Source organism: Natator depressus, chromosome 22 (genome assembly GCF_965152275.1).
Source record: "Natator depressus isolate rNatDep1 chromosome 22, rNatDep2.hap1, whole genome shotgun sequence".
In the NCBI taxonomy this organism is placed as follows: Eukaryota; Metazoa; Chordata; order Testudines; family Cheloniidae; genus Natator; species Natator depressus.
Window position 1 is genome coordinate 2,358,516 of NC_134255.1, and position 15,971 is coordinate 2,374,486.

The window sequence follows — 15,971 nt, forward strand, 5'->3', positions numbered from 1 at the left end:
CCCTGCTTGTTTCCAAGGCTTTGTGCATTCGTATATAAGCACTTGAGATAACCTGCTGATCGCCCCTCATTCTCAGTATGAGGCAAGAGCCCTCTCCTCACAGACGTTCCTGCCTGTGTTTCCTCCTGGTATTCCGCTTTCCCACTTACCTCAGGGCTTCGGTCTCCTTCCCCCGGTGAACCTAGTTTAAAGCCCTCCTCACTAGGTTAGCCAGCCTGCTCGCAAAGATGCTCTTCCCTCTCTTCGTAAGGTGGAGCCCGTCTCTGCCCAGCACTCCTCCTTCATGGAACACCATCCCATGGTCAAAAAATCCAAAGCCTTCTCTCCGACACCACCTGCGTAGCCATTCATTGACTTCCACGATTCGACGGTCCCTGCCCCGGCCTTTTCCTTCCACGGGGAGGATGGACAAGAACACCACTTGCGCCTCAAACTCCTTTATCCTTCTTCCCAGGGCCACGTAGTCCGCAGTGATCCGCTCAAAGTCATTCTTGGCAGTATCATTGATGCCCACGTGGAGAAGCAGGAAGGGGTAGCGATCCGAGGGCTTGATGAGTCTCGGCAGTCTCTCCGTCACATCGTGAATCTTAGCCCCTGGCAAGCAGCAGACTTCTCGGTTTTCCCGGTCAGGGCGGCAGATAGATGACTCAGTCTCCCGGAGGAGAGAGTCCCCGACCACCACCACCCGCCTCCTTCTCTTGGGAGTGGTGGTCGTGGAACCCCCAACCTCAGGACATCGCATCTCATGCCTTCCAGCCAGCGGGGTCTCCTTCTGCTTTCTCCCCCCAGACGTATCATCTGGTCCACTCTCCGCAATGGTACCTGTGGAGAGAACATGAAAGCGGTTAGTTACCTGTGTCTGCGTTGCTGGAACCCGGACATTCCCCCTTCTTCTTCTGGAGGTCACATGTTGCCAAGGTTCTTCACTGGCCTCTTGGCTCCGCTGTGCAACCTGCTCTAAATCTTTAGAGCTTTGCGCCTGTAGAAGCATATCCTGACTTTTGTCCAGAAAATCCTCAGATTCTCGTATGCAATGCAGGGTCGTTATCTGTTGCTCTAGACCTTCAATCTTCTCTTCCAATATGGAGACCAGCTTGCACTTTGTACAGACAAAGTCGCTTCTGTCCTGTGGAAGAAAGACAAACATGGCACATCCAGTGCAGGTCACAACAGCTGAACCCCCCCCTTCCATATCACTTTCCTACTATGAGCTTCCTCAGAGAAGTTGACAAGATGTAAGCCTCACTGGGCTCACTCCAGGCAAACTCCCAGGCAAACTCCTGCTGTGTGCTGCTCTGCTTTTCCCCGCCGCTCAGCTGGTTCGCGAAGCTCTGGCTATTTTTAAACAGCCAGGCTTCCCTGAAACAAGCAAACAGACAGCCCCAATGCCCGCCCCCTGCAGGCTACCAGCCAATCAGCACTCGCTCAGGCTCTCACACTGCCCTCCCAGCAAACACACACTCGGATACTTACTCAGCAAACACGCACTCGGATACTCACCAATCCCAGGCAAACTCCTGCTGTGTGCTGCTCTGCTGTCCCCCGCTGCTCTGCTGTCCCCCGCTGCTCAGCTGGTTCGCGAAGCTCTGGCTATTTTTAAACAGCCAGGCTTCCACATGGGCACCAATGATACTGCCAAGAATGACCTTGAGCGGATCACTGCAGACTACATGGCTCTGGGAAGGAGGATAAAGGAGTTTGAGGTGCAAGTGGTGTTCTCGTCCATCCTGCCCGTGGAAGAAAAGGCTTGGGTAGAGACCATCGAATCGTGGAAGTCAATGAATGGCTACGCAGGTGGTGTCGGAGAGAAGGCTTTGGATTCTTCGACCATGGGATGGTGTTCCAAGAAGGAGGAGTGCTAGGCAGAGACGGGCTCCACTTAACGAAGAGAGGGAAGAGCATCTTCGTGAGCAGGCTGGCTAACCTAGTGAGGAGGGCTTTAAACTAGGTTCACCGGGGGAAGGAGACCAAAGCCCTGAGGTAAGTGGGGAAGCGGGATACCGGGAGGAAGCACGAGCAGGAGCGTGTGAGAGGGGAGGGCTCCTGCCTCATACTGAGAACAAAGGGCGATCAGTGGGTTATCTCAAGTGCCTGTGTAACCCTTCTGCCCGTCAGAGTTGGCAGCAACAAGGGCCGGGTTCAATATCTAGGGGATCCATTCCAATAACACAATGCAAACCGGCTCGAGCCCCCACCCAGTGACCTGGGACAAATATATACCACCCCCGCTGGGCGCCTCCAAGGGGCAATACTTCCCCTCTCGCAAGCACAGAGTCTGAGTGTAGCAAAAAGCCTTTTAATAACAGAGAGAAACAATGTGGCATTATATTGGGGAAACACCACCAACAGGATTCATAACACAACCCATGAGCAAAAACCCCACCCCAAGCAAATCGGGGCATGTCCTTTCCCTTTGGTTCTTCAGTCCAGCAACCCCAAATCACCCAAAGTCCCAAAAGTCCAGTGGCCCAAAAGTCTCTGTTCCTGGTCAGGGTAGCCCCAGAGTTCAAAAGTTTATCTGCAGAACTTTACCTCCCAACCTGGGTGGAGATTGGGGGGGGGGGGAGAGAGAGAGAGAGAGAGAGAGATAAGGGGGCACCTTACATGATCTGAAGCTGAGCGCCCCATAGCTCCATAAGCTCCGCCCTGCTCCGCTCCACCAGCCGCCCCACAAACTGCTTCGCTTGGCTCAGCTCAGCTCTGCGACCCACAAGCAGTTGGGCCACAAACAGCCGTCCCACAAACTGCTCCGCGTCCCACAAGGAACTCCCGCCGTCCTATGAACTGCTCTACCAGCCTGTCCACAAGGCAATCCAGCACTCCTTGGAAACTGCTCCACAATATATCATCAGGCTCCCCCACTACTTAACACAACGCTCAGTGATTTCAGCTCTTAGGTGAATTCAGCTTGTAGCAGGGGAGCCTCAGTGCTGGTACACCTTTAGCTCAAAGTGAGCTCAGCAGCCTATATGACTCCTAATAGCCTTTTGACTCCTAATAGAATCAAAATTAGCTCTGATATTCTACAGTGAAGAGAGGAGGAAGTGCAATTAGCATGTAAGGCCCTCACCAAGAGGCCCATGCCACCAAGTATTAATACTTGTCCCCACCTCTCTTTATTTACAGAGTTTTGGAACCCATGTCCCTTGCCTAGCAAGTGCTGATTAGTTGATGGTGAGTCCCTCCATCATAACAAAAGGCCCAGTACAGTTCCAAGCACAGTTCCCATAGTCAGGGTAATAACAATTTATTCTTCCTGCCCCAATAACAGAGACACTGGGGATCCCACAGCAGCCAAAGTGACCATTTGGGCAGCTATGGGCTCATGCTAGGCGGGGTGGGTGTGCCTATGCAAATGAGATCAGCCCCTGAAGTTCTTTTCCACAACTTGCCACACTTCACCACCAGATGTCAGGGTGGAGCTCATCCTGACTCTGCTTACACCTATAATACAAATGCACAAAGCCTGGGAAGCAAGCAGGGAGAACTGGAGGTCCTGGCAAAGTCAGGGAATTATGATATGATTGGAATAACGGAGACTTGGTGGGATAACTCGCATGACTGGAGTACTGTCATGGAGGGGTATAAATTGTTCAGGAAGGACAGGGAGGCCAGAAAAGGTGGGGGAGTTGCACTGTATGTAAGGGAGCAGTATGACTGCTCAGAGCTCAAGTATGAAACTGCAGAAAAACCTAAGAGTCTCTGGATTAAGTTTAGAAGCCTGAGCAACAAGGGTGATGTCGTGGTGGGAGTCTGCTATAGACCACCGGACCAGGGGGATGAGGTGGACGAGGCTTTCTTCCGGCAAGTCGCAGAAGCTAGTAGATCGCATGCCCTGGTTCTCAAGGGAGACTTCAATCACCCTGATATCTGCTGGGAGAGCAATACAGCGGTGCACAGACAATCCAGGAAGTTTTTGGAAACTATAGGGGACAATTTCCTGGTGCAAGTGCTGGAGGAACCAACTAGGGGTGGAGCTCTTCTTGACCTGCTGCTCACAAACGGGAAGAATTAGTAGGGGAAGCAAAAGTGGATGGTAACCTGGGAGGCAGTGACCATAAGATGGTCGAGTTCAGGATCCTGACACAAGGAAGAAAGGAAAGCAGCATAATACGGACCCTGGACTTCAGAAAAGCAGACTTTGACTCTCTCCGGGAACTGATGGGCAAGATCCCCTGGGAGAATAACATGAGGGGGAAAGGAGTCCAGGAGAGCTGGCTGTATTTTAAAGAATCCTTATTGAGGTTACAGGGACAAACCATCCCGATGTGTAGAAACAATAGTAAATATGGCAGGCGACCAGCTTGGCTTAACAGTGAAATCCTTGCTGATCTTAAACACAAAAAAGAGGCTTACAAGAAGTGGAAGATTGGACAAATGACCAGGGATGAGTATATAAATATTGCTCGGGCATGTAGGAATGAAATCAGGAAGGCTAAATCACACCTGGAGTTGGAGCTAGCGAGGGATGTTAAGAGTAACAAGAAGGGTTTCTTCAGGTATGTTGGCAATAAGAAGAAAGCCAAGGAAAGTGTGGGCCCCTTACTGAATGAGGGAGGCAACCTAGTGACAGAGGATGTGGAAAAAGCTAATGTACTCAATGCTTTTTTTGCCTCTGTCTTCACGAACAAGGTCAGCTCCCAGACTACTGCACTGGGCAGCACAGCATGGGGAGGAGGTGGCCAGCCCTCTGTGGAGAAAGAAGTGGTTCGGGACTATTTAGAAAAGCTGGACGAGCACAAGTCCATGGGGCCGGATACGCTGCATCCGAGAGTGCTAAAGGAATTGGCGGCTGTGATTGCAGAGCCATTGGCCGTTATCTTTGAAAACTCATGGCGATCGGGGGAAGTCCCGGACGACTGGAAAAAGGCTAATGTAGTGCCCATCTTTAAAAAAGGGAAGAAGGACGATCCTGGGAACTACAGGCCAGTCAGCCTCACCTCAATCCCTGGAAAAATCATGGAGCATGTCCTCAAGGAATCAATTCTGAAGTACTTAGACGAGAGGAAAGTGATCAGGAACAGTCAGCATGGATTCACCAAGGGAAAGTCATGCCTGACTAATCTAATTGCCTTCTATGATGAGATAACTGGTTCTGTGGATGAAGGAAAAGCAGTGGACGTGTTATTCCTCGACTTTAGCAAAGCTTTTGACACGGTCTCCCACAGTATTCTTGCCAGCAAGTTAAAGAAGTATGGGCTGGATGGATGCACTACAAGGTGGGTAGAAAGTTGGCTAGATTGTCGGGCTCAACGGGTAGTGATCAATGGCTCCATGTCTAGTTGGCAGCCGGTATCTAGCAGAGTGCCCCAAGGGTCGGTCCCGGGGCCGGTTTTGTTCAATATCTTCATTAATGATCTGGAGGATGGTGTGGATTGCACCCTCAGCAAGTTTGCGGATGGCACTAAACTGGGAGGAGTGGTAGATACACTGGAGGGTAGGGATAAGATACAGAGGGACCTAAACAAATTGGAGGATTTGGCCAAAAGAAATCTAATGAGGTTCAACAAGGACAAGTGCAGAGTCCTGCACTTAGGACGGAAGAATCCAATGAACCAATACAGACTAGGGACCGAATGGCTAGGCAGCAGTTCTGCAGAGAAGGACCTAGGGGTGACAGTGGACGAGAAGCTGGATATGAGTCAACAGTGTGCCCTTGTTGCCAAGAAGGCCAACGGCATTTTGGGGTGTATAAGTAGGGGCATTGCCAGCAGATCGAGGGACGTGATCATTCCCCTCTATTGGACATTGGTGAGGCCTCATCTGGAGTACTGTGTCCAGTTTTGGGCCCCACACTACAAGAAGGATGTGGAGAAATTGGAGAGTCCAGCGAAGGGCAACAAAAATGATTAGGGGTCTGGAACACATGAGTTATGAGGAGAGGCTGAGGGAACTGGGATTGTTTAGTCTACAGAAGAGAAGAATGAGGGGGGATTTGATAGCTGCTTTTAACTACCTGAAAGGTGGATCCAAAGAGGATGGATCTAGACTATTCTCAGTGATAGCAGATGACAGGACAAGGAGTAATGGTCTCAAGTTGCAGTGGGGGAGGTTTAGGTTGGATATTAGGAAAAACTTTTTCACTAGGAGGGTGGTGAAACACTGGAATGCGTTACCAAGGGAGGTGGTGGAATCCCCTTCCTTAGAAGTTTTTAAGGTCAGGCTTGACAAAGCCCTGGCTGGGATGATTTAGTTGGGATTGGTCCTGCTCTGGGCAGGGGGTTGGACTAGATGGCCTCCAGAGGTCCCTTCCAACTCTGTTATTCTATGATTCTATAGGGGGCTCATGGCTGGGGCAGGGGGTTGGGGTGTGGGAGGGGGTGTAGGGTCTGCACTCTGGGAGGGAGTTTGGGTGCAGGAGGGGGCTCAGGGCTGAGGTTTAGATGCAGGAGGGGATGTGGAATGTGGGCTCTGAGAGGGAGTTTGGGTGTGGGAGGGGGCTCAGGGCTGGGGCAGGGGGGTGGAGTGCAGGACAGGGTGTGAGGTGAGGGCTCCAGGAGGGAGTTATGGTGCGGGAGGGGGTTCTGACCTGGGACAGGGGGTTGGGGTGCAGGAGGGGGATTCGGGTGCAGGCTCCAGTTGGGTGGCACTTACCTCAGGTGGCTCCTGGGCGACAGTGCAGTGGGGCTAAGGCAGGCTCCCTGCCTGCCCTGCCCTGCCTGCATGCATCTCCTGGAATCGGCTGGCATGCCCAGCTCCTAGGCGGAGGGACCGGGGAGTTCTGTGTGCTGCCTGCTTTTTCAGGCACCGGCCCCGCAGCTTGGGCAGGGACAGCATGGGGAGCCCCTGTGGCTGCCCCTGCACCTAGGAGCCGGACATGCCGGCTGCTTATTTGAGCCACACAGAGCCAGGGCAGGTAGGGAGCCTGCCTTAGCCCCACTGCTCCACCAACCGGACCTTTAGCGGCCCGGTCAGCAGTGCTGACCAGAGTCACCAGGGCCCCTTTTTGACTGGGCATTCCAGTTCAAAACCAGATGCCTGGCAACCCTAAGCATTATGTCCTGCAAATGTAAACAAATTTGTTTGTCTGAGCGATTGGATGAGCAAGAAGTAGGACTGAGTGGACTTGTAAGTTCTAATGCTTTACATTGTTTTATTTTTGAGTGCAGTTATTTTTTGTTCATAATTCTACATTTGTAAGTTCAACTGTCATGATAAAGAAATTGCTCTGCAGTACTTGTATTAGGCAAATTGAAAAATACTATTTCTTTTGTTTTTTACAGTGCAAATATTTGTAATAAAAATAAATATAAAGTCAGCACTGAAGACTGTATTCTGTGAAATCAATATATGTGAAAATATAGAAAACATCCAAAAATATTAAAATAAATGGTATTCTATTATTGTTTAACAGTGTGATTAATCGCACGATTAATTGCGATGACTTTTTTTAATCACTTGACAGCCCTAATATTTATATATATATATAAAAACTAAATTTTCCCATCATACTGTTTAAATGTGAATAGTACTATAGTAAATGACACAATGAATTCACACTACGATGGCTCTTTTGGGTACTGTTGATTGCTAATTTGGCTCCTGAATCCCTGAGGTCTGAGTCTCACTGACACAGACAATCCCCCAGCCTGGGCGCTGAGGGTCCAGTGTGTCCAAGATCCAGGGCCAGCAAATGTTGTCTGCTAGTCGCTGGCATTCAGTGCCGCTGCAGCATCCCTGCCGGGTACAGTGTTTGACAGACACCTGGGAAGTGATGCAGCAGGGCACTTACCTGGGTCCTGGGGGCTCAGGCTGGAAGAGGGGCAAATTGTCTCTTTCTGCTCCATTTGCCTTATGCTGGGGGCCCAGAGAGGCTGCTCCAGCTCTTCTCCAGCCCTCCCCAGCTGTGTGTGTTGGAACTGAAAGAAACAGAGGATTGTGCTCATCTCCAGGGCTGTTTGGGTTCTCCTCCGTCAGTGGGAGCTGGGGCATCCCTGGCAGGGTGTCAGCGTGACCCCGAGCTGAGCACTGCTGAGGGTGGACTGACGCTGGGGTTGTTCCTTGTACTGCCTGCAGAGAGCAGAATGGGCATTGTAAAGGCTGAGACAGTGACAGGGCAGCCGCTGTGGGTGTGAGCGGTAATTCCTCTGCCTTCTCTCTCCTAGGAAGGAGCTCCCTCTACATAATCCTCTCCACTGGGGGCATTTTCCTTCTCGTCACCTTGGTGACGGTCTGTGCCTGCTGGAAACCCTCCAAAAAGTGAGCATTTTCACCTAACTTGAATAAAATACCTGTCACTCTGCTTCCCCAGTGCCAGCCTCCCAGCTCCCAGCCCCATCTTGGGGATTGCACAGGGACACAGCTTCCTCTGGCTGCTCCCCCGTGCCAGCCTCCCAGCCCCATCCCGGGGATCACACAGGGACACAGCTCCCCCTGGCTGCTCCTCTCCCAGCTCCCAGCCCCATCCCGGGGATCACACAAGGACACAGCTCCCCCTAGCTGCCCCCCTGTGCCAGCCTCCCGGCTCCCAGCCCCATCCCAGGTATTGCACAGGGACACAGCTCCCCGGATGGATCCCCTGCACCAGGCTCCCGGCTCCCAGCCCGATCCCGGGTATTGCACGGGGACACAGCTCCCCCTGGCTGCTCCCCTCCCGGCTTCCAGCCCTATCCCAGGGATCGCATGGGGACACAGCTTCCCCGGCTGCTCCCCCTGCTCTGTCAGGCCTGTCTCTCTTGGACACACCAGTATTTATCTGTATTTGTTTCCTTGTGGCCTATTCTCTCTTTTTCCAATCTGTCCTCTCACGCTGCATGTTCTCACCCATGCCAGCCGTGACGGGGGGAGTGGGGTGGGGCTGGCTGAGGAGCTGGGAGCGCTCTGGGGACCATCTCCCAGCAAATGGCTCCATGTGGTTTGCTGGGCTGTCTGTGGACCCGGGGGGCTTCTGTCTGCCACAGGGAACACAACCCCAGTAACATGTCCTTGGTGTCTTTATTCTCTCCGAGAAGGGGCTCCCCAGAGCCCTGGGCACTTAAACTCGACAAACTCCACAATCAATCAAACCTACCATGAACTGACCCCCCCAGGAATTAATGAATAACCCCAATAACCCCACGCGTCCAGCTGGGCAGAGTCCCCGCTGCGTGCAGACAGGAGGGGCTGTCGCAGCGCTGGGCATGGCTCATGATTATCTGCCCTGATCGCAGGACAGAACAGCCTGGGACGGCTCTACCAAAGGGACCGCAAGTCCGTCGTTCCCCCCCCCCCCCGCTGTAGTTCACTTTCAAATAGTGTCTTACAAAGTCTTGGGTTGGCTTTTTAAAAACCAGAAATGTTTAAAATTGGGGAAGGCTAAATACCAGCTTATCTCCACCTCAACAATAGGGCAGACTGGGCTAACTAATCATGCACCCTGAGCTATTCCCAGACATAAACCCCTGATAAAAGTCAAGCCATTCCCAGTGGAGGAGCCCTACCCCAGCCCCTCCATGACTAGTGCTGCCATAGAACCTGGGCTACAAGTCAGTTCCTTGTTTCACAGAATCTCAGGGTTGGAAGGGACCTCAGGAGGTCATCTAGTCCCACCCCCTGCTTAAAGCAGGACCAACCCCCAATTTTTGCCCCAGATCCCTAAATGGCCCCCTCAAGGATTGAACTCTCAACCCTGGGTTTAGCACGCCTATGCTCAAACCACTGAGCTGTCCCTCCCCCCAATACTCCAGGTAGGATGCAGTGGATTCTGACCTTAGTCGCACGGTGCCATTATTGCAGTAGCTGAGGTGACAGGTCCTGGAGCAGGCAGCGTCCAGCTGCAGCATCTCCAAGACTCAGCTGCCATCCTCCTTTCATTTTGCAGTCCTGGGATTTTTGTTCCCTTCGGCCACTGAACACATTCCCCATCAGCGGCCTCGGCTGTGTATAAAGCTGGGGAAACCTCCCCAGCAGCAGTGCCTCAGTGCCATTGTGCTGCCTTGGAGCAGAAGAGCCGTGAGCATTGCAGGACAAGTAGCACACAAAGGGCCTTCCCCTGGGACGAGAACATTGTTAGTAAAGGGCATCTGAGCACACGTCTCCCGGCTTGTTCTTTACAAAACACCTTGTACATTTAACAGAGACAAACAGAAGCTGGACAAGCAAAGCTCCTCCGAATACATGGATCAGAACGAAGAGCATTTAAAGCACGAAGGTAAATAATTGTCCTGAGATTCTGTCTACTCTGAACTCTCCGCAGGGCACAGATGGCTGGAGCCTCCCAGGGCTTGTTGGCCAATCCTGCCAATGTGGCTTTTGTTGCTATTTGTAGCCACTTATCACAGCACCTCTGCGGGCAAAGAAAACAGTCAAAGGGGAGTTTTCCTGTTGATACACACTGGGGAGCTCGGAAAACAGCTGGTAACGGCTTGTTGTCAGGGCTCCTTAGTGACCCTCTTCTTATGCGATGACCCTCACGACCTGCAGACCCTTGCCGTTAGGCGCAGTCGTCACTGCGGGACTCCTCACGCTGAGTAGCTCCAGAGCCACGAGTAAACGCTAGCTGGGTCAACATCATATACAATAAATAATAACAGGCTAGATTTTGTTCTGGCTTCCTGTATAAGAAAGGGCACCAGGCTCTGTCCTAAGCAATTATTTCCCAGGGATCCATTAGCCAGAAAATTAGTCTGAAGATGTTTAATCATGTTGTTATCCTGAATAATCAATGTGTGGGTGAAATGTCCCTGCCTGTGCACCATCCCAGAGCCAGGGTTAACTAGGGTGACCAGATGTCCTGATTTTATAGGGACGGTCCCGATTTTTGGGTCTTTTTCTTATATAGGCTCCTATTTTTCACATTTGCTGTCTGGTCACCCTAGGGTTAATGGACTGCAGGCCTAAGCAAACCCACACTTTTAACATTGAGACAAACCAGCAGGAAGAGACAAGCGTTAATAAATACAGCGCCGGTGGCTCCGGCCCACATGTGCATACACAATTTCCCTTGTGATTTTTTGCACGCTCTTTCAGTTGTGCATTCTTTCAGCTATTAATCCTGAGCTCCCAGCATGGGGAGGTTCAGGCATGTAACCACTCCTCTGTGGCATCGGTTCAATGGAAACCCTGCTTCACATGGAGGTGGGATATCTCCACTGAAGGCTTTGGAGCACCATGCTCTTGCAAAAAACTGTTTTCAGGTTTCTCTGCTTTCTAGCTCCTGAGTCCCATCATTTATTCTGGCTTCTGCTTAAGACCCTGTTCCTTCAGTGGGGCTCTGTATGCATGCATGAAACCAGAGGCCAGATGGGATCCTAAAGCAAGTGTTGTGTCACTCGGCCTGTTTGCAGGGCTGGGGGGTGCAAAGGGACTTGTATAAGAACAAAAGAACAGCCATACTGGATCAGACCAAAGGTCCGTCTAGCCCAGTATCCTGTCTGCCGACAGCGGCCGGTGCCAGGTGCCCCAGAGGGAATGAACAGCACAGGTAATGATCAAGTGATCCATCCCCTGTCGCCATTGCCAGCTTCTGGCAAACAGAGGCTTGGGACACCATCCCTGCCCATCCTGTCTAATAGCCATTGATGGTCCTATCCTCCATAACCCCCTGGCTCCTGTTTGATTTTGCACAGACCACAAATCTGAGCAAAAAAGTCCTGTTTCCCTTTCCTGTATCTGAGACAATTTCTCATGTGGGGCCCAGCAGAGGAGGGGTTCTATATGCCATAGGCCACCCCTAGAGCTGCTGGCTCTTGCTCCCTAAACTTTAGTAGCTGATTGCTGTGATCTCAGGTTCCTGCTATGATGCAGCCTTTGGGGGCTGCCCACAGAATTTGTCTAAATATTACACTCGGGAGGGAGCCAATATTGCCAGCTCTGCCCACTCCTGATCAAGCACACATGGGCATGTTTTTACCCCACTCGTGTGTGACTCTCTGCTTGGCAGCCCATGCCTGCACTGCAGTGTAATTCAGTCACACAAACAACTGGCAGGATTTCCAAAATCTAGCTCAGTAAGTCTGACTTAATGGAGACTGGAAGATTGTGTAAACTTGCACTTTGAGTCTTTGTCCTGTTCCTGGAATCTAAGCAAAGCCAGGAGGATTCTAACACCCACACACCAGGTCAGGCCTGGGCAGCAGCTGGGATGGACGGACAGACACACAAACACACACACAGACACACACACGCTGTGCGTAGGGTCCTTCTCCAGTTATTAATCAGAAATGTCACTGGGGTTTGTTGCTGTTTCTGTGCAGTTGAGATTGTTCCCCGCAGCGGAGAACATGAACGCAGGAATCCGGTTGCTCTCTACATCTTAAAGGACAAAGTAAGTGTTGTGCTTTGTAAGCCGTAGGGTCTGTAGGCCAGTAATTTCACAGCTTTCCCCTGGGATGGCACAGGGCAATTTCTTTCCATATAAGAGGGTGAAACAGCGTTGTTCCAGGCAAGGCCAAAGGGGACATGTTCACATGGAGGCTCGGGCATGGATCCTGTAAATGGGCTTGCAATCCTGGAACTGTGTGAAACACTTTCAGTTAAGCCCTAGCAACTTTTGTTACCAGCACTAGTCATAGACTCGCTTGGCTGAGTCTTCTGCATTGTTTGGGGGAAGCTGTTTGTCTTGGACAAATTTGGAGCAGTTTAGAGCTGTCCATGGAAATTGGGCAGGACTTCTGGTTTCAGGTGAAATAGGGGGAGATCCAGACATTCTGACTGAATTTCTCTGAGGTTTGAAGTTTGTTTGAACCAGAAACTCAAAGCAAAACTTGTGGGCCGTGAACCCCAGGGGGACCCACCCTGGAAATGGCCAGTCAAGCTCCTCCAAAGCAAACTGCTGAGATTCACCTGGCTGTAACAAACCTGCCATGCATGAAAAGAAGCTGGATCAGCACATGCCAGGGCGCATTTGCAGGTAGCAATGGGATTTGTGGCACCTGTGAGTTTGGCAGGTCCCAAGTAGCTGGCTCCAATGGCACATTCAGCCCAGGATATCAGACGGCATTTGTCTGGGTATGGAGGAGCCCGGCCCACCAAGTGTACAAAAATAGCTGGCCCCCGGCTTTCACTCCCACACAGCTCCAGTAGACCCCCTCCCTGTTACCAGGCCTCTACACAGCTGACGATTGCAAGAAACAGGGTGAGCTTTTACCATGGGCCCAGAACGTGGGCTCCTTTGACAGTGGCTGCTGGGCTCTTCTGTTCCAGTAGTCCCAGGGCTGGGAACACTTCCAGCACCCTGGGAGTGTATGAAGTATGTCCAGCAGCCCAGCACTGGTGTGGCAGGATGGGCATCTCGCAGGCCTTCCTGCTTCGCTCAGTGCGACAGTGATCCCACACGAAAGCATCTCATAGAACCAATTATCGAACACATAAGGGGTAGCCAGCCCCAGGCCTAACAGAGACAGAACAGAAAAATGACAAGATTCTTCAAAAATTGAAATCCCCCCCTCCCCAATTTGCTAAGTCCCAAACCTGTCTTGGTAAGCCCAGACTTTTCCAGATCATTGTCCCCTGCCTGAACTGTACACACAAGGAATTTCAAACGGCAAGGGGCTTTTTTCAGAATGCAACCTGGGAGGGATATAAAAACTAGCCGTTTAATGGCAGCAGAGTCACATCCTTAACCATGGACTGTGGCTTCTTCATTTCTCACCTGCTCTGTTATTAAAAAGAACAAGCAAGGAAGACAAGTTCAGGTTAAACAATGCCCCGCCCCCCCATCCTTCTCTGAGGGCTTGTCTCATTCAAGCTTATTGTGACTCAAGGGCAACACCTGCTGGTAGACGTGCAGAGAGCAGGGTGCTGTGCAGAAGCACTGTGGGCGTGGGCAGCAAAACGTGCCATTCTGATCCCCTGCAGGCTGAACCTTCTCCAGGGAAGGGAGCCGGTGTGTGCGATAATCCACAGCTCAGGAGATCAGAAAGCACTATCTGAGCAGCGCTTTAGGGCAGGCAGCTCCTGGGAAACCCCCTCAAACGTCCAGGGGTCCGGCACTGGCAGCAAACACGATTGATGCTGTTTACAAATGCCCTCTGGCATGATCTGTCCCTGCTCCGCAGCGGCCTGAGACCTGTCTGCGCTCAGAGGAGGATGGAGCAGATTGAACGATAGTAAGTCATGCTATCAAAGGCTGCCCGTGACGCCTAGTGCTGTGACTTGGGGGTCACACGAGCATTAATCCCTGTGTGGCTTTGGGAATGGAAAAGCGCTGGCTGGAGAACGCAGCTCCTGAACCCAGCTACGGCACTCCTGCAGGATCTGCCTCTTGCTGGCTTTTAAGGCCTGCCTCAACTGCAGTGTCCCTACTGTCTTTGCCCAGCTCATCCTGAATGCCACCTGTTGCTTCTTCTTGTATTCCTGAAGGATTCTCCGGAGGCGGAAGAGGAGTCCCCTCCGGATGCCAGAACCACAGCTGAGCAAGGACCGCCCAGCTACTCCAGCTCTCCTCCTGGCAGATCCCCAGGTCCTCCTGTTCGATCGGCTCGCAGATATCACCGCTCCCCAGCCCGATCTCCAGCCTCCTCCAGAGTACACAAATCCCCACCAAGGTCCCCAGGCTCTCCTGTGTGCTCCCAGAGCGCTACTCGCATGCTGCGGACTGCTGGCGTTCACATCATCCGGGAGCAGGAGGAGGGCAACTCTGTCGAAATCAATGCCTGAGGGCATCTAGCTCATGTGAACAGGAAGCTCCCACTGCCTAGGAATGTGTCTCTAGCAGGTGGCAGTGCGTTTGTTTCAGGCGTGTGTATGTCCGCGTGTGGGCCCAGGTACTGCCTGTAGATAAAGGTGAATCGCGTTTCTCCGCTGGCTGGCTGAGCCCAGTTTAAAATTTACTGTAGCCTCAGTGTTCAAACTTCAGCGGGTTTAAAGACACTAATTTGCTATTTAACACTCTAGAGCAATCCCAGGCAGCTCACTGAGCTTTGGCTTTCTGGGGTGTCAGACTAATTCCCTCACATTTGAGATCTGTCCCTATGCAGCTCTGCATGTGTGTGTGAGTGTGAGAATGTGTGTGTGTGTGTGTGCAGCTTAGCATGAGTAGGCATGTATGAGCAGACATGCTTCCGAGTGTGACTAGGTGTGCATGTCTGCGTGAATGTGCATCTCAGTGTGACATTACGTGAGCCTGTGGGCAAGTACATCTGCATGTGAGCTCGCACACACACCCCCCCCGTGGGCCGATGTCGGCGTGGAGCGTGTCTGTGGGCACACACACGTGTGGCCGTGTCCCTGTAGCGGGGGCCTGTCTGCATGTGCTGATCATTGGACGGACCTCACAGACATTCACAAAGCATTGCGGTGCTGCTTTCGAGGGAGCAGAGGCCTAGGACTGTCAGGACACTGCTTGGTGAGTCGTTGCTCATTTACAGGGCTTGGTGCGAGGCTGGAAGGCCCGTCAGAGGCAGCATGCTGCTGAAGCTAGTCCATGCTTGTGCCGGAGTTAGGCTTGATGGCTGCGCTCAATGGAGTCACGCGGGCGCTGAATGCAGGGGGTTGGGCTGTGCCACTTTCCCCTCAAGCCAAACACAGGGTAGATCACATTCCAGACCTGGACGTTAGGGTAGATCACATTCCAGACCTGATTCACCAGGCCTTTGCACAGGGCTTAATCCAGAAAAGGACACGACCCCCTCCAAGAAGCCGACACTTTGGCCGGTCAGTGATGTCTGCGCTCCCCCTTACCTGCTTTTCTGCATCTGAGTCTCAGCAAGCTGGATTTAAACATGCCCCAAATGAGCAGGACTGCAGAGACTCCTCTGGTGCGTGAGCGTGCCCCCCAGCCGGCGGTGTTATCGTTGCGTGTGAACACGCACCGGCCGCTGACAAGAGCCGTCCCAGAGTTAAGCATGCTCTGTCCTTCCATGTGACAAAAGCAAAGTAGATGGCCACTGGGTGGAGCTGACAGCCACAAAGAAGCTCACTGCGGGTCCCTGATCATGGGACCAGTTACAGGGGGCCCCAGCCACAGCCTACTTTAAAGCAGCCTCAGATCAAAATTTTCTGGCTGGCTGTGGTCCCAAGAGGGCAGCACACTCGCTGAGAAGAGCCAGAGC

At 52.2% G+C, this 15,971-nt stretch overlaps 1 protein-coding gene across 1 annotated transcript in view; it reads left to right on the forward strand.

The window, feature by feature from the left end:
- HEPACAM (hepatic and glial cell adhesion molecule) overlaps positions 1 to 15,229 on the forward strand; it is an 87,281-nt gene extending 72,052 nt beyond the window's left edge. Inside the window, exons 4-7 of the mRNA XM_074936829.1 lie at positions 8,106 to 8,199; positions 10,056 to 10,129; positions 12,174 to 12,244; positions 14,281 to 15,229. Coding sequence (XP_074792930.1) covers positions 8,106 to 8,199; positions 10,056 to 10,129; positions 12,174 to 12,244; positions 14,281 to 14,577 — 536 coding nt within the window. The 3' untranslated portion in view covers positions 14,578 to 15,229. The remainder of the gene's footprint in view (positions 1 to 8,105; positions 8,200 to 10,055; positions 10,130 to 12,173; positions 12,245 to 14,280) is intronic.
- Positions 15,230 to 15,971: the final 742 nt, after the last annotated feature.